Source organism: Archocentrus centrarchus, chromosome 6 (assembly GCF_007364275.1).
Source record: "Archocentrus centrarchus isolate MPI-CPG fArcCen1 chromosome 6, fArcCen1, whole genome shotgun sequence".
NCBI classification, from domain to species: Eukaryota; Metazoa; Chordata; class Actinopteri; order Cichliformes; family Cichlidae; genus Archocentrus; species Archocentrus centrarchus.
The window spans coordinates 32,526,142-32,549,328 of record NC_044351.1 but is presented as its reverse complement, the minus strand read 5'-3'; the positions used below and the strand labels follow the sequence as shown (position 1 = coordinate 32,549,328).

General features: G+C 41.6%; 1 protein-coding gene across 2 annotated transcripts in view; it reads left to right on the top strand.

Moving 5' to 3' along the window:
- The window catches only part of jph3b (junctophilin 3b), a 56,722-nt gene that overhangs the window by 16,481 nt on the left and 17,054 nt on the right, over positions 1-23,187 (top strand). For both annotated transcript variants that reach the window (XM_030731410.1, XM_030731409.1), the window contains 2 exons: positions 4,650-5,136; positions 6,536-6,901. In XM_030731410.1, the coding sequence (XP_030587270.1) occupies positions 4,650-5,136; positions 6,536-6,901 (853 nt within the window). The remainder of the gene's footprint in view (positions 1-4,649; positions 5,137-6,535; positions 6,902-23,187) is intronic.

Here is a 23,187-nt window from a genome sequence, read left to right as displayed (position 1 = left end):
TTTTAAGAATGTGAACACACAGTCAAGGCCAGATTAGAATTAACATGTTTTTTTTTTTGTTCCATTTTTCAATACAACTATTGTTTGGGTTGTACTTTTTTTGTTTGTGCAACTCCCTTTTTAAATGAACGTGGCCTGTTGTAGCGGCAGGTTATTTCCGTTCTGCTCTGTCAGCGCAAACGCAGAATCACAGGTGATGCTTGCTCTTCTTCCGCCGGCCATTTAATGAAACGGTAATCTTGTCAAGCTGTTGCACAGGTGCTTGTTTGTGCGTGCACGTGTGTGTGTTCTTTGATCTGCCTTTCATATGGTCGTACAGCTGTGTGCTGATGTGATTACAAAGGCCTTGCCAGATGTGCTGGCCAGCTGTCTGTGACACAGCCTCTGTTTGTTTATTTGTGTGTTTCTGTGTGTGTGTGTGTGTGTGGTGGTATGAGGCAGCATATCGTGGGGGCAGGTTCAGATTTAACACCACCGCTCACACGGGCTTTTGAAAGCAGCGTGTATGTGCTTGTTGTGCCTGTGTGAGCGCGTTCCTGTGTGTCTTAGAATACAATTGGCTTATAAGATTGGCTACATTCAGCACTTCCCATTTCACTGACACTTGAGCCCACTAGGGAAATGTTTGTGTGTGTTTGTGATGGAGACAGAGAATGTGGTTGCAGTCCTTATATGGTCATGTAGTTTGGTTTGAGCGAGTGCGTTCGCTACAGAATGAATCAGAGTGCTGTTACATCAGAGGTATGGGCAGGCGGGATGGATTACTTGCCCTCCTATTGGAACACACACTTCCGTGGAGAGTAAGAGGGCGAGAGAGGAACGATGGAACATGCATATGCATGCTCAGATGCCCTACTTTTCAGCAACACAAAGATATAAGGACTGTTATGTAGCAGGGAATGCTGGTAGTGCAGCGGCATGGTGTGAATGAATGGGAGTGACAAGAGGAAGCCACTCCTATGTACTACATCCCAACACTTTACAACAGAGAACATTAAAAAATGTGAGCAGAGGAACTAGAGAGGAACAAATCAGCAACTGCCTGATACTGAATGAAAAATAGGATGAATGACGCCAAACAGTTCACTAAAACAATCATCACACGAAACAAAATGTTTTTTATTGCTGAGAAATTTTTGTTAAATTAAATCCAAGAGAGCACAAAAGTAGGTCATTTGCTGTGAGTGGTGTGAGTGTTCGTTGCTCACAGATGAACTAAATGTCACTGGATTAAGTCTGTTCTCCTGTAAATGTTTTTTTTTTTTATTATCTGTATAATAATTAATTCAATCATTTAGTCTTTGAATGCTTTAAGTATTGGGTTGTTCCTAGCTCGTTAGTCTTTTGTGCTTTTATTAAGAAATGAAACCAGAAGTTATTGCGTTTAAAATATTGATGCTTAAATAGGAAATGATTTTAGTTTTGGTGTCATTATTTTTCCAGGTCTTTAGTTTGGGGATTGGGATTGGGTCAAGTGTAAACTGTTATAAGTAGTGATCCTTGAGTGGATGGATGTCCCGATAGTTCAGAATGTTCTTAAAAGAGCAACAAATTGCAAACAGCTATTTGGTACAAATAAACAGAGTCAAGCTGAGCTGTTGAGCTAAGGAGTTTGCTTACTGACCTTAGGAAGCTTTTTTGCTCCAAGACCTTAATCCCTCTCTCTTTAGTAGTCTTCTGCTGAATGAAATGGTGCTCTTGGGGTCACAGTAGCCCTAGGTTAGTGCATGTAGCACACAACTGCAGCACCCACTGTGTTTATGTCACAAACCTCTCGCTTCTCTTTGCACCTCTTCTCCTTCTCTATCAAAAACAAAAGGATATGAAAAAGTGAAGATACCAGCAGAGCAAAGCAGAGAGAAAATAGAGAGAAGCTAACCCGGCCAGGGCAGCGAGCAGGATGGCATTTACTGAGTTCTTCACTTAGTTCGTATTGATCATTACTATTTACTGGAAAACATTATCTGATCATTTGAATCTACTGTATATGCAGTGTATCTTGTCACTAAATATTTAATTCTGAACACAAGTTTCAAATATGCTGCACTTATAAACTGTATACAAAAGATGGGCATACCCCCTGGGGACAACACTCAGTGGTTTTATTGAAGTCTCCAGTTTGACAATTTGTCAACTGCCATCTTTTTTCCCCCCTTCTTTTTTAAACAGAGGGGACCATATTTGGACAAGGGGTGAGATACAGCTGGGGAGTTATCAGCTAATAAGTAATTGACTGCAATGTTAAGGTGCAGTCAATTACTTGCTAATTGACTCCCATTTTTCTTTCAATTAATTTTGAAAAACAGGCTTAAAATAATGCTCTCCAGCACATTATCAAGACTGCTGAGAGGATCACCGGCACCCAGCTCCCCAGACTAGAGGACATATACAGGACCCGCTGCACCAGGCGGGTAACAGCCATAATCAGGGACAGCACGCATCCTGGACACTGCCTCTTCACCCCCCTGCCTTCTAGGAGGTGCTACAGGACACTGTACGCCCGGCCCTCAAGACTGAAAAACAGCTTTTACCATAGAGCTGTTACACTACTGAACACTGGCAATAGCAAACACAACAGGCTATATTTTTTTAGTTCTATTTTGTATTTATTATGTTGGCACCTGGAGGATTGCTCCAAAAAAATTTCATTGTGTTGTGCAATGACAAGATTCTTATCTTATCTATCTTAAAACCTGTTTATAGCCTAAGTTTGAAAAATAGGCTTAAAACACAGTATATTTACTGGAGGAACAGAATAGATGACTCCTTTTAGTGTAACCAAACTTTGAACAAAACAAAAAAGCACCCCTCTGTCACTCAGTTTGGCTGCACCTTTGATTAAGCAAAACTTTGATTCAAATAAAAAAGGGTAACTTGTATAACTATTCACCCCAAGTTCCATTGTTATCAACAGAGAAATTATCAATAGAGACTGAAGCCATGTACCAATGGTAAACATATTTATTTCTGCTGTAAAGTTGTGCAGTTTACCGTTTGACTCTATGGAGATTGACTCGTTTTTTTGTAGTTATCCTACAGTGGCCATTTGAGGAACTTAGCATTCAAAGGAGAAGTGAGCATGTGCAGTTTAGTCTCTCCCATTCAGCAACTGAACAGTCCAGCCCATAGAGTGGCGTGGTGGTTAGCACGGTTGCCTCACAGTTAGAATAACATCTAGAAGGCCTGGGTTCAATTCCACCTTGGCCCAGGCCTTTCTCTCCCTGTGTGGAGTTTGCATGTTCTCCCTGTTTCTGCGTTGGTTTCCTCCCACAGTCCAAAGACATGCAGTTACTGGGGTTAGGTTAACTGGCTACTCTAAATTGCCCGTAGGTGTGAATGGTTGTCTGTCTCTCTGTGTTGGCCCTGCGACAGGCTGGCGACCTGTACAGGGTGTACCCTGCCTCTTGCCCTATGGTGGGATAGGCTCCCTTCTTCCAGAAGCACATTTGTGAGGTCAGACACTGATGTTGGATGAGAAGGCCTGGCTCACAGTTTCATTCAAAGGTGTTCTGTTGGGTTGAGGTCAGGACTCTGTGCAGGCCAGTCAAGTTCTTCCACACCAAACTGGCTCATCCATGTCTTTATGGAGCTGCTTTGTGCTCTGGTGTGCAGTCATGTTGGAACAGGAAGGGGCCATCCCCAAACTGTTCCCACAAAGTTGGGAGCATCAAATTGTCCCAAATGTCTTGGTATGCTGAAGCATTAAGAGTTCCTTTGACTGGAACTAAGGGGCCGAGCCCAACTCCTGAAAAACACCCCCACACCATAACCCCCCCCTCCACCAAACTTTACACTCGGTACAATGCAGTCAGACAGGTATCGTTCCCATGGCAACCACCAACCCCTCCATCAGATTGGCAGATGGAGAAGTGTGATTCATCCCTCCAGAGAACTCGTCTCCACTGCTCTAGAGTCCGGTGGCGGCGTGCTTTACACCACTGCATCCGATGCTTCACATTGCACTTGATGATGTAAGGCTTGGATGCAGCTGCTCGGCCATGGAAACCCATTCATGAAGCTCTCCACACACTGTTCTTGAGCTAATCTGAAGGCCAAGGTTGGAGGTCTGTAGTGATTGACTCTGCAGAAAGTTGGCGACCTCTGTGCACTATGACCCTCAGCATCCACTGACTCCACTCAGTGATTTTATGTGGCCTACCACTTTGTGGTGGTTGCTGTTGTTCCCAATCGCTTCCACTTTGTTATAATCCCACTAACAGCTGACTGTGGAATATTTAGCAGTGAGGTAATTTCACAACTGGACTTGTTGCACAGGTATCATCCTATCATGGTACAACACTGGAATTCACTGAGCTCCTGAGAGCGACCCAGTCTTTCACTAATGTTTGTAGAAGCAGTCTGCATGCCTAGGTGCTTGGTTTATACACCTGTGGTCATGAAAACGATTGAAACACCTGAATTCAATGATTTGGATAGGTGACTGAATACTTTTGGCAATATAGTGTATTGTAAGATGTGCAAATTGGTCATCATGTGTGACTTATTATCGCTTTATTGCCTTCATCAAAGAGCATCTGTAAGTATTGTTGTCTACGTTTGAGATTTTGGTGTTTGTGCTGTACCATGTGCAAAATCCTGTTACTTGATCAGGCCTAATAAATTTCTAAATTTCTTTCTTTTCTCCACAGGAACATTTCAGGGTCAGTGGGTTGGCGGGATGCGCCATGGCTACGGAGTTCGGCAGAGTGTCCCATACGGTATGGCGGCTGTTATCCGCTCCCCACTTCGTACCTCCATAAACTCTCTCCGCTCTGGTTCAGAGCACAGCAATGGTACAGCTCTGTTGGACCGGACTGGGGCAGTGATTCCTGGACCTCCTCCACTTCCTGGCACTCTGACCACCAGCGTCTCCATGTGCAGCACAGGAAGCAGCGGCAGCAGCCCCGCAGTGTCTCGGGGAGGTTTTGTGCTGACGGCACACAGCGAGGCTGAGCTGCTGAAGGGGAAAAGAAAGGGCGGGCTTTTTCGAAGATCTATCCTATCTGGTCTCAAGCTGAGGAAGTCCGAGTCCCGGAGCTCTCTGGCCTCCCAGAGGTCTAAACAGAGCTCATTCAGGAGTGAAGCCGGCATGAGTACTGTGTCCTCTGCTGCATCTGATATCAACTCTACCATCAGGTAATGACAGGTAGATGATAGAGGCATTAGCAGTATGGTTTACAGATACCACAAAACCCCACAAATAAATTTTGCAACGATCATTTTAATTCAGTTTTGGGGGAATCTGCCAAAATTTTTGTTCTCAAACTCCATTTTTCATTACAGTTTCAAGCCTGTTTCATGGGCCAGTTAAATCCAGCATACTGTGTTGATTGACTGGTATTGCAGCAGATTTTTGAAGTAATAACTGATTCTTCATTGACTGCTTCTAGAATAATCATACCCACACCCATCATCATTGTCTATTGCTACAAGCCAACATGTTACATGAAGTGCCTTCTGTTTTCTTCTTCTTTCTGTTTTGTGATCTAATTTATCCCCGACGAGTTCAAATGAACTGCAAATCTTACATTTAGGACTTTAAGAAATTCTGACATGATTATAACTTATTAGCAATATTTACCAAAAAAGTATCTTGAGCTAACATAAAACCCACAAAACACCATCTACTATGGCCTTAATTCTTAATTCACTTATTGGAAAGTCTAGCTTTGAAAGGCTGTGGCTGTAATGACTTTGGAACGTGGTTAGTAGAGTCCGGTGAGTCAGATATCAACTCTGTCACAGGGTAACAGAATGACGTACTATCAAAGAGAACTGTCCTTCATCTGGAGGACAAAGAAACAACAGAAACCTGTTCTGCTTAAGTGCCTTTAAAATGGATTGGCATGCAGTCCAAAGCAGACAGTAGGCCAAAGGTCAGTATATTGGTCAGCTGGATCGGTGCCTGAGAAGAAGTTTACCTCCAGTTTCATTCAGTGCGTCAACATCAGCTGCTTAATCTGGCTTAGATGTTGCAGTGGAAGTGGTTGGCGTCAAACTCCAGGTATGCTGGATTGAGATGGTTTATTTTAAGTTGCAATTCCAAGTTCCAACTGCAGAAAGACTCGACTCGTCACCTCATAACCTCATGGTTGGTAATAGTATATTCTTGATATATTCACGTAGAAACAGTTCTCTGGCTCTGGATGTTTTATGTGAACTTTTTATTCAGTTCAGGAGTGGAAAGACAGCTAAAATGAGACCAAGGCTCAGTATAAGATAGAAATCATTTTGATCTGTGAATCATGCAAAAAAAAAAAAAAAAACTGTAGAAGACTCTAAGGATAAAAATTTGGAGTGAGTTTGAAGGTTAAATATCTTACGTTTTTTCTTAGCTACTTTTTAATAGACTTTTGTGAGCTCCAACTGACAACTGATACTTTTCCAGTGAGTAACAGCAATGATATAGTAATGATATAGTTGATAGGTTATAACATACTACAAGGCAACATTTTTTTATTCCTTCTAAACTTTGTTTGACTCAAAAACATCATTGAATATTTAGTATTTTAACGTAACCTTTCACCTCTTCCAGCCTTGGGGATGCAGACACTGAGCTGACTGTCGCTGATGACGACGTGGATGCCACAGCAACAGAGACCTACTGTGGGGAGTGGAAGAACGACAAGCGTACCGGATTCGGAGTGAGCAGGCGGTCCGACGGGCTGCAGTATGAAGGGGAGTGGCTGAGCAACAAACGTCATGGCTACGGCTGCACCACATTTCCTGATGGGACAAAAGAGGAAGGGAAGTACAAGCAGAACATCCTGGTGAGCGGCAAGAGGAAGAACCTGATCCCCCTCCGAGCCAGTAAGATCAGAGAGAAGGTGGACCGAGCCGTGGAGGGAGCACAGAAGGCAGCAGATATTGCCCGGCAGAAGGCTGAGATCGCTCTTTCCAGGTAGGAAATTATAGGTGCCATAACTGTCTGTCTGCGCCTTTTTATTTTTTTCCTGTGAATGAAGTCATGTTCTGGGTTCTGGGTAATCTAAAATCAAATGCTTTGAAGTTGGCAAGGCTCAGCAGAAAAAAGTGTTTGTTTTTTTTAAAATATTTTTTTATATTATTCACTGATCAGGATTTAATAATTCTTGAATTAAAAACTGATGGCAGGTGTGGGGTTGCTTTAAGGCCACTGCCAATCAAATCGCGCCCACACAGCCTTTATCAGGCAGCTTCTCTAAGTGTTAAATGCTAAATAAACAGCCACTAAGGAAATTTCCTCCCTAACTTTACATTTCGTTTTAACATTTACCCTTAAAGAACAAGAATATTGTAGGTATAGATTGTAATTTTCTTATTAACTGCAGCAGGTCATTTTTTAAAATTTCTCTTTGTTTGTGATTAGACAAAAGGGACACAAGTTGTTAATTTCTGAGCATCTTTTGGCGGGCACATCACTGTCTTTAAACAGAGCTGAGCTTCCAGTCAACGATCCTTGGCTAATCTCGGTGACCGTCCTCATGTTTACAGCTGTGCACCAACTCTCAGCAAGAAGGCAAAGATCCTGTTTTGAAATGTTAGAGTACTTACTGCTTTAACGAGGTTGTTGGCATGTTTTTCTGCTCTAAAGGCAAACATGCTAGCTACTATACTATGTGAGAGGTTATTGTCATCATGGTCATCATGCCGTCCGGGTGTCTGTTCATAAGGTTTTACCGTTCCAGTCTATAGACTCCAAAGCCACAAGGAGTTGAGCCATGAAATTTGGCTTATGTGTTCTTTACACGATATTTATATTCCTGGATGTTTAGTACCCTTTGTACACTTTGGCTGTATTGATCTGAAGTGGAGAGTAAACTATTCAGTCTGCTAATGCTATCATAATATATACTAATGAGATGCAGCCTCTTTCTCATGCCCGATTGGCTTAGCCAAATCATGTGATCATATTGTTCTGTGTGACTGGCTATACCTTCTTGACAATTGTTGACTTAAATGGAGAAAATATAACATCTAGCTGGGGAAACTGGGGAATCCCAAATTTCTAGGCACTGTTTCCAACTCCTCAGTACGGAAAGTAGCTATTGGCTGTCCTAAAAGTCGCTATATGGTGTCATCATCTAATTTACATAGTTGGACATTTGCATGCAGAGACATGCATGTCTATATATATCTATGTCTATGAATTTCTATAATTTGCATGTAGTTATAATCAAGGCTGTAGCAGAGAGGAATAACAAAAACTCGCTATATACTGCAACAAAGTTGCTAAGTTGGCAACATAGTGACAGCCTTACTGATTAGTCTGTGATGCTAACTTCTGATTGGCTGAGCATTGTCTTACATGTTGGTCAGGGATGACTCGCGGTCTGCTGAGAAATATTGCTCAAATGTAAACAATATGGTTGCATTATGTTTTGTACATGGTTCCCTTATGATTATAGGGATGTTATATATAATGCACTGATATCAGCAGATTATGGTGCTTTATGGAGTAATATTCCTGTACAGACATGATGTAAATACCTTTTAAGTCTGAATTTTACTTGGCTTATTGTTATAAATGATATGAATAGAAAGACATTATGTAGTGTACACCCCTGTACAAGACTGCAGCATGTACCTTCTCTAATTTGTTTACCATGGAAAGCTGTTGTGTCTGTTCTAAGATGTGGCCACTAAGAAGTATAGATACTGTTTGAACTTCTTGCTTTTTAAAAAAACTTTTTGGTGAAGCTAATTACAGAGTATCAGTCTCGTACAGCATGCTTAAAATTGATTTGACTTAAAGAGTTTTGTTAATGTTGAAAACATATTTTTGCTGGAATATGTATCATATCTTTACTAACCCAGGGGTGACTAAAAGTATTTGGATAAAAGTTTAGAGCCAGGCCTCCAAATTAGGGAAAAAATTGTTTTTCAGAAGGTATTAAGGTGTCTGCTGAAGGGTTTTCTGTTATAAAATGGGGGCTGTGTTGTTGTCCTAACTTCTAAATTGATTTTATTTGTTAATGAATCACAGGAGGATATGCCCATCAGTGATGGGTCTTGTTATTAGTAGAAGATAATATGTACATGTTGTTGTGACATCAGTAGCCTGTATGACCACCTTTTGCAGCAATAAATAATCATTTCCTGAATGACTTTATCAGTCTCTCACATTGTTGTGGAGGAAATTTGGACCACTCATCTTCACAGCGTTGCTTCAGTTCATTGAGGTTTGTAGGTATTCATTCATGCACAGCTCTCTTAGGGTTCTGGCGTAGCATTTCAATCAGGTTGAAGTCTGGACTTTGACTGGGCCATTACAACACCATGATTCTTTTCTTTTTCAGCCAATGCTGTAGATTTGCTGCTGTGCTTGGAATCATTGTCTTGTTGCATGACCTCGTTTTGGCCAAGCTTTACCTATCGGCCTCACATTTGACTCTAGAAAACTTTGGTATCCTGGAGTTTGTAGTTGGCTCAGTGCAAGGTGCCCAGGTCCTGTGGCTGCAAAACAAGCCTAAATAATCACTCCTCCACTGCTGTGCTATGTTTGGTTTTTGTCAAACCTGGTGCTGTGCGTTATGGCCAAACATCTCCACAGCTGTCTTGTGGTTTGTTCAGATGCAACTTTGCAAACCTAAGCTGTGATACCATGTTCACTTTTGGGAGAGAAGAGGCTTTCTCCAGGCAACCCTTCCAAACAAGCCACAGTTGTTCAGTCTTTTTCTAATTGTACTGTCACAAATTCTAACATTTAACATGCTAACTGAAGCCTGTAGAGTGTGAAATGCTCCTGGGAAGATTTTGGCATTGTGTTAAATCACATCTGAATGTTCCAGACCAGGAAACAAAACATCTAAACCTCTATAGAGGTGCTCATACTTCCTGATGCTCATTTCATCAAATGCATCTGAGTAGCAGCACCTGGCTGCTGCTTGCTTTCTTAAATCCTTTAGAATCAGTAAGGCTACACTTGGAGTGCTGTGAAAAACTTTCTTTTTTGCATGACTGTAATGTTTGTAGTGATCACTACAATACTGCAGATTTTTTTCTCTGCTCCACGGTAAAATGTAAAAAAAGGACATGATTGTCCCCATGGTTTAAACAAGTTATTATGTCCTGTCAGAGTTTGACTTGAAATAACAGCTGCAGACACTTTAGCTCAAAGTCTGTCTCTAAAACAGATGTGTTACATGTTTCTGGCATGTCTTTATTAAATTAATAAGTTTTACCTATGAATGAGCCGGAGCCCCTGATCAAGATGGCATCTCACAAGACCCGACATCAGCATGTTTATATCTATGGGCTGCTGTTACATCTCCAACATCTTAATCCATCTTCAAACACCTGTTTTTCATCTCTCACACATCCACCCTCCGTGATGCATGTGTCTCAACCACAGCGGTTGTGCACTGCTTAAAAAACATTTGTTGATGGCTTCATTTCACCATGTAATTGAGATCAGTGACAGATTCAGGATAAGGTGAAATTAGGGTTACAGTATGAGTGAAACTGGCAAACCAAGTGAGACCGTCTGGAGCTGTTAAGACGCCGATAAAGCTGTTCTGCTGAATGGAGATGAGGGCTGATTCTCATTATAACTCAGTGCATTCAACTAAAACAATGAGCAGAGTTGGGCTGATGATGTTAATGGGCATGTCCTGACCTTCTTTACAGCAGCAAGAAACTTCTGGACAGGAATATTAAAGCAACACTTCTTGTTTTTTACAGCTAAGGACTCAAAGCAGAAAGTAATTAGCTGTCCTGGGACCTGAAGCTACAGATACACATTGATACTCTTGTCAAGTGGGGACTCATCAGAAGTAGGCCTATGACCTATTTTGTGTCCAGACCTTGTGTTTTTAAGGATCCAGGTTCTGGCTGCAGTGACTCTGGCAGTTTTTTAAACTACTTATGTAGAGTTTAGACAGAAATGTCATTTAACAGGTATCAAGGTAAATGTTTGGGATACAGATTAAGGTGGGAGAGAAGGGATTTTAAATGGGCCATGACCCGATAAAATACTTTGAATTCTTTCAGAAAACATGAGCTATTTAGTTCCTGATCAGCCAACTCAAGTACGAAATGTCTCCATTGTAGAACTCGTGCCACCTGTAGCATCCATGTTATGAAAAAGAAAAAATTCCTGTCATGTTTTTGGAGTTTTATCATTGGCCTGGTGCCAAAGTGTGACATCCCAAGTGACGGGAGAGAGGGGGGGGTGTGACGTGGTTTCTGCGTCTGCGTGTTTGTGCACATACAGTAGGTCTGAGTGACATAAATGTGTGCGGCCTTTTTTTGAATTCCTCTGTGCAAAATTTGACACCGCAGGGACAGCTCGCACAGCGGAGGCGCCGTTATTTGTGTATCAGATTTCACACCCTTCATCCTGTTCTTGATTTGTGCTTCTCAGTTTGTGCACACACTTTTGATTTTGATTTTTTTTTTTTTTTCATGTTGTCCTGCCCAGAAGCTGCCATCATGCTTTCTTCTGCACATGTGTGAAACACATTTATGCAACGAATGCATTAGAGAGGACTAGACTCAAAGATGGCATCTGTTCACTTACAGTACCAGTCCACAGTTTGGACACACTGTGTACTGATCCTGGATCTGTTTATAAAAATGGCACATGAGTCCAAAAGTTTTCTAGTTTCTGAATTTGCTGCCACGTTCTGCTTCCCCCTGTACAAATGTTTGTGCTGTTTTGGCCCCCACCTACATTTTCCTGCTTCTTATTGTGATGGCTTTATAAAAATAAGCCTCACTTTTGTAGGTGTGTGACGGGTTTTATCCTATAACATAAAAGTTTCCGTTGGAGAAGCAGTCCAAAGTGACCTGTTAACAACTTGACAGTTATCTCCATTTTAACGGTGGCCTTTTTGGAAATTCTTTTCTAGGCAGCAGCACTGTGAGTGACCACTGTAAAAAGTTAAAGCAAAGCCTGATTCTGCTCTCCCTGTGTCTGTGAGATAAGTGTGTAGTGTTTGCAAGTTTACTAGTTTGAGTTAAGATTGTTATCCTAAGACAAAAATACATAAATGATGAATTGTCTAAAATACGTTTTTGAATTTTGACATCCTGGACTTTAAATCTGCTCGTCAGTCATCACCTCCACTGATTTTAGTTTCTAAGCTAAAAGGTTTTAATATGGGTCATGATACATTTGTTTTTGGCTTTGAAATATTGTCCTTCCTCAGCTCCATTTTCGCTTCGTGCTGTATGAAGTTCTGAGCCTCGGCTTCCACTTTGACTGCAGTGCTGCATGGCTGTAGATCAGCTCTTTCCAGCCTACAGCGCGGTACACTTTTGTCTTGGTGAGGTTATTTTGTACAACAGATACAACAGATAAAAAAAAAAAAAGCTGTGATCAAAAACAGCTGGCTGCAGAGTGAAGCAGCTCTCTTAAAAGGGGTGAGCTATTTTTCTGATTAGCAGCTGACCTTAGAACGGATCAGTAATGTGTTGCACTCCGACTGTACAGTTTAAACGTTTAGGAGTAGATTGCCAATTTTCCACAAGAGGTCAAATTGGTTCCTTAGATGGACGAGCCTGTTGAGATGGGAATATTGAAAACACCAGAGGGTGACAAAGAAATGATGTGAGGTGAGAATGACATCATAAAGTGAGAGGAAAAAAAATTAAAAGAGGGCGATTTCCGCATTATGCCAACAACACTGGCAGCGAGCCTGAAAGAGCAGAGACTGAATTACTCCCTCTCAGACAGACAAACCTGCTCCTGCTTATATGCTTATAAGCTTACTTGTGTAGTACGTGAATGAAACTGCAAAGCATGCCTGCGTTTGTAGAGTGTGCATGCACGAGGACCTGAATAAGTAAAGAACCAATCCTATTAGTTCTGGTGACGGTCTTCCACTGAGGGCAGTGCGACCACAGCGAACTGCAGCTACTCACCTAATTCCTCTCACACTGTTGAGAAATCACGCACACAGAAGAAAGAAAGAAAAATGAAAGGTAGCGAACACAAAAGCCACTTATTTTCTTCTTTTATAATGATAATATATTTGCATTAGTAGGGATTTGTAGGCTTTTTGGAGCAACTGTGCGGTTTTAAAAATGTCAAGATTGTGTTTTCAGCGTAGGTCATCGCCTTGGTAGCTCGTTCACAGGGGTACTTCAATATGACAATATTAGAGTTAACGATGAGTGACCTTCACTGTCCTGCGGACCTATCTCTGCACACAAAGAGCTCAAACTGATGTTTGGGTCAATCTACAAAACAATCAAAGTGCTGATGTTTCATGAGTCATCCCCCCCCCGCATTAATAATACTAAACATTAATAATAATAAATAAATTGTGCCTCAGATTATACACATTTATCCAAAAATACAGTCTGACATGTTATCTTGGAGACCTCTGAGTGTCCACCACAGTTTAAAATACAGTTGTGTGGTTGGGTATCGGAGCGTTGCAGGTTGATCTTTCAGGGTTAAGACATAAAAAGTGGCACAAAGACTAACAGGTGTTAATGCTGCAAACCTTCAGCTAATGTATTCATGTATGCTGCGGAGGATTGTGCTTGAATATTTAGAGGGCAAGAGCTCATACACAATTATTTTTGGGGAGGGACAGAGTGTCCTTGTTTAAAGTAGGATGCCACTTTATACATGCTTAAAGCAGATAAACCCAGATCATGATAGAAGTAAGAGCAAAAGCAAAACTAGGCGTCCACATCAATATGAATAGTTTTGTGAGGCATGCTGGGACTTTGAGCTAAACACAAACTACTATGTAGCAGGCTGGTGGGCATAGCTCTACTTTTAGGTTATGGCTGGGTCATCCTGAAGTTTCTTGGTGATCCATCCAATTTTTGTGTGCAGATTTTATAGTTAAACCTGTGGAGACAAAAAGAAGTAAAGTCGAGGTGTCATCAAAGTTACCATTCATCCTCTGCAGATACAAATAACTGTATAAAATAGGATCTTGATCTCACTCAGAAGAAAACTTGTGGCATTATGTTTTGTGATGTTTCTTTCAGTTGAGTTTAAAAAAAACAAAACACACCTATCCCTTAATGGCCAGTTTGAAGCAAGTTATTTTGCGAGAACAAATCATTTAAATTCATGTAAATTTAGTCCAAAAACATAACAGTGCTGAAATGAGCTGAGATTAATGGCAGTGGCCAGTTTTAGCTTGAGACTTGGTTGTGTTTAAGAAACCAACTTGTAGAGTTTCCCCTCTGAGCTGCAGCTTCTTAGACATATCTTCATGTATCTTTAATCTCTTCTGTGTTGTGTTTATTGAAGTGTGATGACAAGGCTAACAGTCTAGGTGGTGCCCACCTGCAACTGCTTCTGTTTTTCCAGCATTTGGCTGATTTTTGGCCGACCCCTTGTGAATAAGGGAGCAGCTGAAAGTAGCCTCAAAGATCTGAAACAGAAATGCAGTTGCATCACGACGGCAATGTAACTGAAAACCACTGGAGTCAAGTCCCCTATTGTCAAGAGATGCATTGCAGACGAGTTGTCATAGGCACAGACTGAATGCAGTGTGTTAGCAATCTTTCTGCGTTTATAAATTAAAGGCTGTTGTTTGCAAACCTTCACCAATCTGAGAGCGATTGCAGTCAGTCAGAGTCGGACCGCTACTGTTTCTGAGTGCCTTGAGATAGAAAACAGTTGCAGCAGCTTCTTGGACTGCAAAAGAAAACGAATAATAATTCAGTGCAATCACCGGGCAACCGCAGATTTTTCTTAGTCATAAAGAGGTTGTCCTTCTATTTTTACTCTAGAGTGATTGAGTCATAAAATAGTTTTTCCACTGTTATAAAGCCACAAAGTCCAAAATAGGAGGGGCAGTGTTGGCACAAACACACCAACACTTTAGGTTTCACTTGCTGATTACTTTGACTGTTTGCTCAGGTTTAGCCAACAAATCTACTTGGAAAGAGTTCAACACATGTTGGAAAGCTCCACTTTCTAGTAAACAGGGTGCAACATCTAGAAGTGATGACACCAGTGTACATTTTACATGCGCTTATTCACAGTGCTTAATTTTTCACATATCAGCCAAAGCACATAGCGAGGGACAGTCTCTTTGGTGTGTTGTTCAAGCTGTGGCAACAATATAACAATAAGCCCTTCTGAAAGGATGGATTTGAAAAAATCTCATCCCAGGTTGGGTCATTAAAAGGTCATGATGTCAACTGGTCGATTTGTTAGTGAATGCTTCATCCTAATTCGGGATGTGTTAAGTGTTTAATGTTGTTTCCACAGAAGCATATAAGTAGAGTCAAATTTATTAGTATAGTCAGTTTGTTTGGTTTGTTTTTTTGGCGTCTGGCATCAGGTTTCTGTGACAGAAGCAGCATGAAGTTCTTAACACATTGCTGAGGTAACGTGCAGATTTGATTCATTTGATGAGCGCTGATCATTGATGCAGGTTGCTGATTTAGGATAACGGGACAACTTTAATCGCCCAGGATAACCTAACTGTACGTACAGTTTTAGCCTGGCCTAGCTCTCCGCTCTCCCACACACATGCGCGCACACAGAAATGTCTAACCCAGATTCGAGCAGCAATGTAGCACAACACAGAACAGCCTCTCTGTGTGTGTGTGTGTGTGTGTGTCCCAGAACAGAACAGCAGGGTATTTCCTTGTGGAACACCCCGCGAGGTGAAACAGTCACAGAATAATTGCTGCAATTCTCGTTGAACAAAATGAAAGCACAGTGTGTGAGGATGTGTGGCGCTTTTCCTTGAGTTCTTTGAGTGTGTACGCATTTCTAAAATTTGAATATAAGTCCAACTTGTTCTTAAAGGCAGGCCAGCAATCAGAAGGTCAAAGGTCGGTTTTATCTCCTGAAGAGAATCCCCACAGCTGGTAGAAATTTAGAGTCAGCTGTCCACGTGCCTGATGTTACAGTAAATCCCAGATTTGTTTGTGTGTGTGTGTGTATGTGTGTGCTTGTGTGATACCAGGCTCATGTGCCCTGATTACCGCTGTCACATGTGCTGCTGTAACTGATTTCTCATCAGGCTACCTGTGATTAGTCAGTATCAGATAAACACAACAGTGACTCACTGTCACAGGACTCTATTCCTGTGACCTCATTTCATCAGTAAACCTAAAGTTCAGCACAGAGGCGCACATGCATTGAGTTTCCATTACTTCACAGGGTATTACATTGACTGACTTACCCTTTAAACCAAAGCTGTGCTTCATATTGTATACTTCCATACTTAAGCTTGCTATTGTGAGCATGTTCACATTAACAAGTATTGAGAGGTTTGCGGTCATGTGATAGCTAAACATGTGACCTATGTGACAATATAGGGTTAAATGAATAGCACCCACTGGGGAAACTGCTAGGGAATGTGAAAATGTGCGTTCCCCTACTGGTTGGCAAAAAATCTCCTTGATTGCTTTGGTTGCTAGCAGATTGCCACAGTCGCCCGCAGCTTGCAACTTGTCTGCAAACACTCACCAGCCACTCTCTGAGCTGCAGTGAAACTGTGAAAAGCGTGACACAAACTGGAAATGTCGCACCTTCTGAAACATGAAGACTGTGCTCAGCTTCAAAATAAAAGCTGAGCACAGCTTTTACTTTGAAGATGAATGATCTCCGTTTCCTGTTGGCATTGCACTTTTGCAGGCAAGTGTCTTCTATGCAAACTATGGGTGACCATGGGAATCTGCTAGCAACCAAAGCAAGGAGATTTGAAGTGCAGTACACTCTTTAGGACTGATTTGATCTGGTGAATACCAGCAGCATAATCATTTGTTGTAGACCTTTTTTTGTTTGTTTGTTTGTTTGTTTTTTTGCTTTGTTTTTTGAATTGATAAAAGTTTTAATGTGCAAAAGCCAGACTTTCTTGTAATCTTTTTAATTGCTCTTGAGCAATAGTTTTCTAGGCTTCCTGAAGGTCTTTCAAAGTCTTTCTTTAAAAATTGGCTGTTTTTCAGTACAGTTCTTGTAAAAGGTGATCCCCAAAGAGCTATCAGCTGAAAACTTGGCATATGTTGGCATGGTATTCAGTGAAGACTTAAAGTTCCTGAACACTTAAAGAAATTTGAGGAAACTGGAAAAGTGAAACTGGAAAAGTGGAAGACAAACAAGTCAGACCTAAAAAAAAAAATACTATATACAGCAGATGAACAGTACCTGAAAGTCATAACCTTAAGAAATAGGAAAAAAATCCAGCAAAGGTACAATGAGAGGAATCTCCACAGCTGAGAGGTGAGTCTCTACAGCCATCTGTGAAACACGGTGGAAGCTCTGTCGTGGTTTGGGGCAGTGCTGTTGGAAAATTGAAGGAATTATGAACACAGAGAAGTCAGATTTTGATCCACTGTGCAGTACCGTCTGGAAAGCATCTGATTGTCAGCACCTTCATTTTTCAGTATGACAATGATCCTAAACACACTGTCAGCGCAGTAAAATTATACCTGAATAGAAAACACTCAGTGAAAACTGTCAGTCATGGATTGGCCTCCCCAGAGCCCCGGCCTCAACATTTTTGAGGCAGTGTGGGATAAAAAGCAGCCAACATCCAAAGAAGAGCTTTGAAAGTCCTGGAGAACTATTCCTGAAGACTACTTAAAGGAATTACCAGGAAGCTGCCACAGAGAGTTCAGGCTGTGATCAAGAATAAAGGTGGTCATAATAAACAATGACCATCAAGCTCGTTAGAATTGTACAAACTCTGTTTTTCCCTTGTATGTTGTATTTCCATTTATATTTGCACGTTTCAGTAAATCACTGCACCCATTTTCCTAGCAAAATATAAAGAAAAGAGGGGTGGCTGAAGACTTTTGCACAGTACTGTATGCAGTAAACATAGTGTAATACATGGAAGTTTAGAAATATCCCAATTGAGAAACAGCGGAAGTCTCCATACTAAAATAGACAGATTTACCCTATGGGGGCTTGTTTTTGTTGGAGTCCCAGCACAGTTTAGACAGATTTATATCCCTACAACATGAGTAATACAAATACACACACATACACTATTAGCAGTGATGCAAACCGGAAAGCTTTGTGAGATATGAATCATCCTCATCATCATCAGCTGGTTCAGAGCGATGACAGAGATGATGGAGGAGCTTAGAGCATGAGCCCCGGATTAGACTTTCTCTTCCTGTCTCTCTCCTAACCTCATCACATTGCGCTCGGTTGCCTTATCTCCTCCATCGCTCTGTTTTCATTCTTCTGATGTCCCCTGTTCTTTTTATCTCGCCCGTCCTTTTTGGCCTCGATATCCTTGCTCATTTAGTGTCCTCTGAATGTGCCACGTCTTAAAAATCAATACGCCTTTGTAAAAGTGTGTCGTCAGTTAAGGAACATTTAGCACGTCTCACCAAGATGTAAGTTAGAAGTGGGGATTTTATGTATACCTTTTGCAATGTATTAATATGCAGTATTTAATGAATCCTTGTTTCTTTCTTTAAAGGAAATATTTAATGCTAAATATTTACATTCATAGCTTAACAGCTGGACAGCAGGCTTCTCAGTATTTGGATAGCTCCACTGAACCTGATAAATTGCTGGGCTTCTTTGTTTGTTTTCCTAGTAACAGTCCCAAACCTAATGAGCATCATGGTGGCGCGGTGGTTAGCTCTGTTGGCTCACAGCTCCAAGGTCTGGGTTTGAATCCACCTTGGCCCGGGCCTTTCTGTCTGGAGTCTGCATGTTCTCTGCGTGGGTTTTCTCCAGGTACTCCAGTTTCCTCCCACAGTCCAAAGACATGGAGTTAGGTTAATTGGTGATTCTAAATTGCCCATAGGTGTGAATTGGCTTGTGACCTGTACAGGGTGTACCCTGCCTTTTGCCCTATGATAGCTGGGTGACCTGTGACCCTGAACAGGGTAAGCGGAAGAGAATGGATGGATGGACAGTCCCAAACCCTGGTTGTCAGGCAACCAGTTTGTGTCAGAAAATAGACTGTATATAAAAGATGGACATAACATCCAGATTACAAAAAAGAGGTCAATGCAGAAATACCTTTAAACTGCATTCTTTGCAGTGGCCAGCAGGGGGCAACTCCTCTGGTTTCAAAAAGAAGTCTCTTTATATCGAAGCATATGAGAAAACATGCCTTCTTATGTGATAAGTGACCTCGGTAAACATTTTCATGATAAAAGTAAAGCTAATTTCAAGTCTTATAGTATGATGTTAATTTTGTAGATCACTGGTCCTAGTGTGAGTCAAACAGACCATACAGCAGGGCAACATTTGGGGCTGGCCTCCTCCGTTTCCCTCGATTTCTCTGTGGGGTCAGTGTTGTCATTGCTGTGTTTCATTAATTATAATTTTATCCATCCATTTTTTTCCACTTATCCAATTCAGGATTGCACGGGGTGCTTTAGCCTAGGGTGAAATGCGGGTTGCACCCTGGACAGATCTCTAATCTTTTGTAGGGCTAACAGAGAGGATGCTCACATTTGTACCAGTTTAGAATCACCAATTAACCTGATCCTGTGCTGCCCCTCATTATTTTTAATTTTCCACAAATACTCAGCTGTGTAGATGATGCTGCAGTGGTTAGCACTGTTGCCTCACAGCAAGGAGGTCTTGGGTTCTAATCCACTGGCCAGCTGGAGCCTTTCTGTGTGGAGTTTGCATGTTCTCCCTGTGCTTGTGTGGGTTCTCTCTGGGTACCGTGGCTTCCTCCCACAGTCCAAAGACATGCATGGATTAGTTTAACTTCTTAATTGACCATAAGTGTGACTGATTGTCTGTGTGTTGGCCCTGTGATAGACCTTTCACCTGATGACAGCTGGAATAGACTCCACCCCCCTGTGACCCTGAGTGGGATTAAAGAAAGAAGATGGATGGATAAATACTCAGCCATTATTCATTGAATGACAGTGGCTTATTGCAGTCATCCTTTTATTTTGATATCCAGAACTTTATTTTAAAAGCTGGTACTGCAGTCGACTACATTTTTCACTATCCAGTTTATTTAGTTTCATTTTTTTAATTCAATACAATTTTATTTATATGGCACCAAATAATAACAGCAGGCATCTCAAGGCGCTTCATATTATTAGGTCGACTCTACAATAATAGGGAGAAAATCCCAAGAATCAAACGACCCTCTATGGGCAAGCACTCGGCGACAGTAGGAAGGAAAAACTCCCTTTTAACAGAAAGAAGCAGAAAGAAACAGAACCAGGTTCAGGAAAATGTGTCTACTTCTTATGTGACATTTCACAGAGGCCTGTGTGAAACTACAGGAGCAACAGTGGTAGCTTATTTTCAGAGCCAGCAGCTTATGAAACTGTCCATTTCTGTCATGAATAAGATAACACTGATTATCCTCCTTCCCTCAATTAACCAGACAGTGATTCAGTAACACTGAATATGTAACATCTTTTAACTCAGTCTTATTTTCAGTCTCACACCAATCTTCTCTCTCCATCCTCACCCTCTGTACCTGCCCTTTGTCCTTCTTCCCTCCGTCTCTGCTTCCTTTTCTCTCTCTTCCTGCTCTCCATCTGCAGCTCTTTTTTTTTTTTCTTCTTCTTTTGGACAGGATGCTGTGTTGTATAATCGAGCCCTCTTTGAACAGGCAGCTCCTTTCTCTCCAGGCAGTTGATTCATCCAGAAACAGGTTGTTCCCTGGGAAGACAGGAGCAGGACAGGAAGTTGTGGAGGAAAGGATGAGACAGAGAGAGAGAGAGAGAGAGACTTTTTAAAGAGTGGGTTGGAAAGGAAAGCAGTTCATTTGTGACCTTTAAACCATGTTTTTGTATTAAAAAAAGAACTACCCTTGATTATGCCATGTGAATTAAGGAGAAAGTCCTCTCCCCTTCTTTATACCCTCACCTCCCCTTCAACCAGGAGGCGTGCACTCATGCACTTGATAGTGTTGTGCATGCTGTGGGTCTGACATAGTGGTTGCTGGCAGAGAGTCCACGGAGGGGGAAAGAGAAACAGAGAGGCTGAGAAGAAAAAAAATCAATAGCCATCGACATGCAACACTGCATCAAGACTGTTACTGCCCAGAGAGGGAAAAGGGACGGGCGGAGAGCCCTCGGAAAGACAGAGAAAGCCAGGTGAAGGGAAATGGAGCGATGGTGGGGAGAAGAGGGTTGTAATTGAGAGAAAAGATCTATTTGATATTACCAGAGAGAAAGAAAAGAAGGTGGGACAAGAGGCAAATGAAAAGGGGTTTGTTGTAAAGAAGGCAGGGGCAATCAGAGAGAGGCAAAAAGAAAAATAAGAAATAACAGAGGGAGCGAGCGAATTGAAAAGGAGGCTGGAAAAGTGGCTGTTAGCAAGATGACGGGCATGTGAAAAGCCTGACAGGCTGAGAGGCAGTGAGATGAATTATTTTGTGATAGTAAACACATTTTCAAGCAGAAGATTACAGTGCCTGTAAACAGATGAATGCATGCTATCACATCATATTGTGGTTCTGTAGTAATTGTCCTTCTGCAGCTTCTGTGTGAGGTATCGTGTAATATGCTGATGCCTGCGCGTGTTTGTCACCTTCTGGCTCAGGTGTCTTTCATGAAAGAGATTCGTCAGCCATATAAAGAGACCATGAATGATGCCCCGTTCGGTTAATAAGAATACTCCGGAATAAATGCTTTATATGGGCACAGCGGTGATGTGATTGATGTAGGCGTGTTATTCAAGCTTCCATAACGACAGGAAAAGTGTCCTTATACATCAATTTTCCTCTACTTAGAAAAAAAAAAAATCGCCTCCTTGATTTAAAGGGGGGGCTTCTGCATTCATTTACACCTCTTTTTTTTTTTTTTTTATTCTTGGACTATGGATGATTCACATTTCAGAAAATAATGTTTGATTTTCTTACACTGGGCCTTGGTGCAGCACTTCAGTTCATCCGCTGTCTGAATCGCTTTAGCTCCTCTTCCTTAAAGGACATCCTTTGAGCCAGCTTTCTTCTGATTGGCAGCCCCTGTCATACAGAAGGGTGGAAGAGCAGGTGGGTGGGGCTTCTTTGCTCACAGGTAGAGCCATGTGTCTAAACTGACCATATCAGGAATATCCCCTCTCTATGATATCAAGGCCAAAAGCAGGAAAATAAACTGCCTCAAACTGAATACTTGGCTCAGAGAGATAACTTGTACATGCAGTGACCTAATTTTTCAAAACTTTATCCATGTTTAATAACATGGGTTGCCTTGGAAACCCACAAATATTCGCCCTTAACAGCCCACAGGGCTCTGGGAGAAGCACAGCTGATAGTAAAATCAACTTTTAAAAAGATATACACTCACCAGCAACTTTGATACTTATACCCATTCAATTGCTCACTAATGCAAATATCTAATCAGCCAATCACATGGCAGCAGCTCGACATAGACATGGACAAGATGACCTGCTGAAGTTCAAACCAAGCATCAGAATGGGGCAGAAAGGTGATATAAATGACTCTGAACGTGGCATGGTTGTTGGTGCCAGATGGGCTGGTCTGTGTATTTCAGAAACTGCTGATCTGTTGGGATTTTCCCACACAACCATCTCTACGGTTTACAGAGAAAATATCCAGTGTGCAGCAGTTGTCTGCGAGAAAATGACCACAGCGTACCCATCTTCTGAAGGCTGCTTCCAGCAGGATAACACGCCATGGCACAAAGCTCATCTCAAACTGGTTTCTTGAACATGACAGTGAGTTCATGGCACTTAACTATGATAGATCCACTTTTTTTTTTTTAACAGTGGTTTAATATATATGGATGTTAAGTATGATACAGAGATTTACTTAATAATTAATAAATAAAATAGTGACAAATTTAATGGAAAAAACTGAACCATTGGTATTTTCTATTCAACTCAGTTCAATTTTATTTATATAGCGCCAAATCACAACAAACAGTCACCTCAATGCACTTTTTATTGTAAGATAAAGACCCTACAATAATTACAGAAAAAACCCAACAGTTAAAACGACCCCCTATGAGAAAGCATTTGGCAACAGTGAGAAGGAAAAACTCCATTTTAACAGGAAGAAACCTCCAGCAGCCTGTGCCTATTGCAGCATAACTAAGGGAGGGTTCAGGGTCACCTGATCCAGCCCTAACTATAAGCTTGATCAAAAAGGAAAGTTTTAAGCCTAATCTCCTGAATCCAAGCTGGGAGCTGGTTCCACAGAAGAGGGGCCTGAAAGCTGAAGGCTCTGCCTCCCATTCTACTCTTAAGTATCCTAGGAACCACAAGTAAGCCAGCAGTCTGAGAGAGAAGTGCTTTATTGGGGTGATACGGTACTATGAGGTCTGACATTGTGGTTTGGGTCTGCTTGTTCCAAAAAAGAAGGG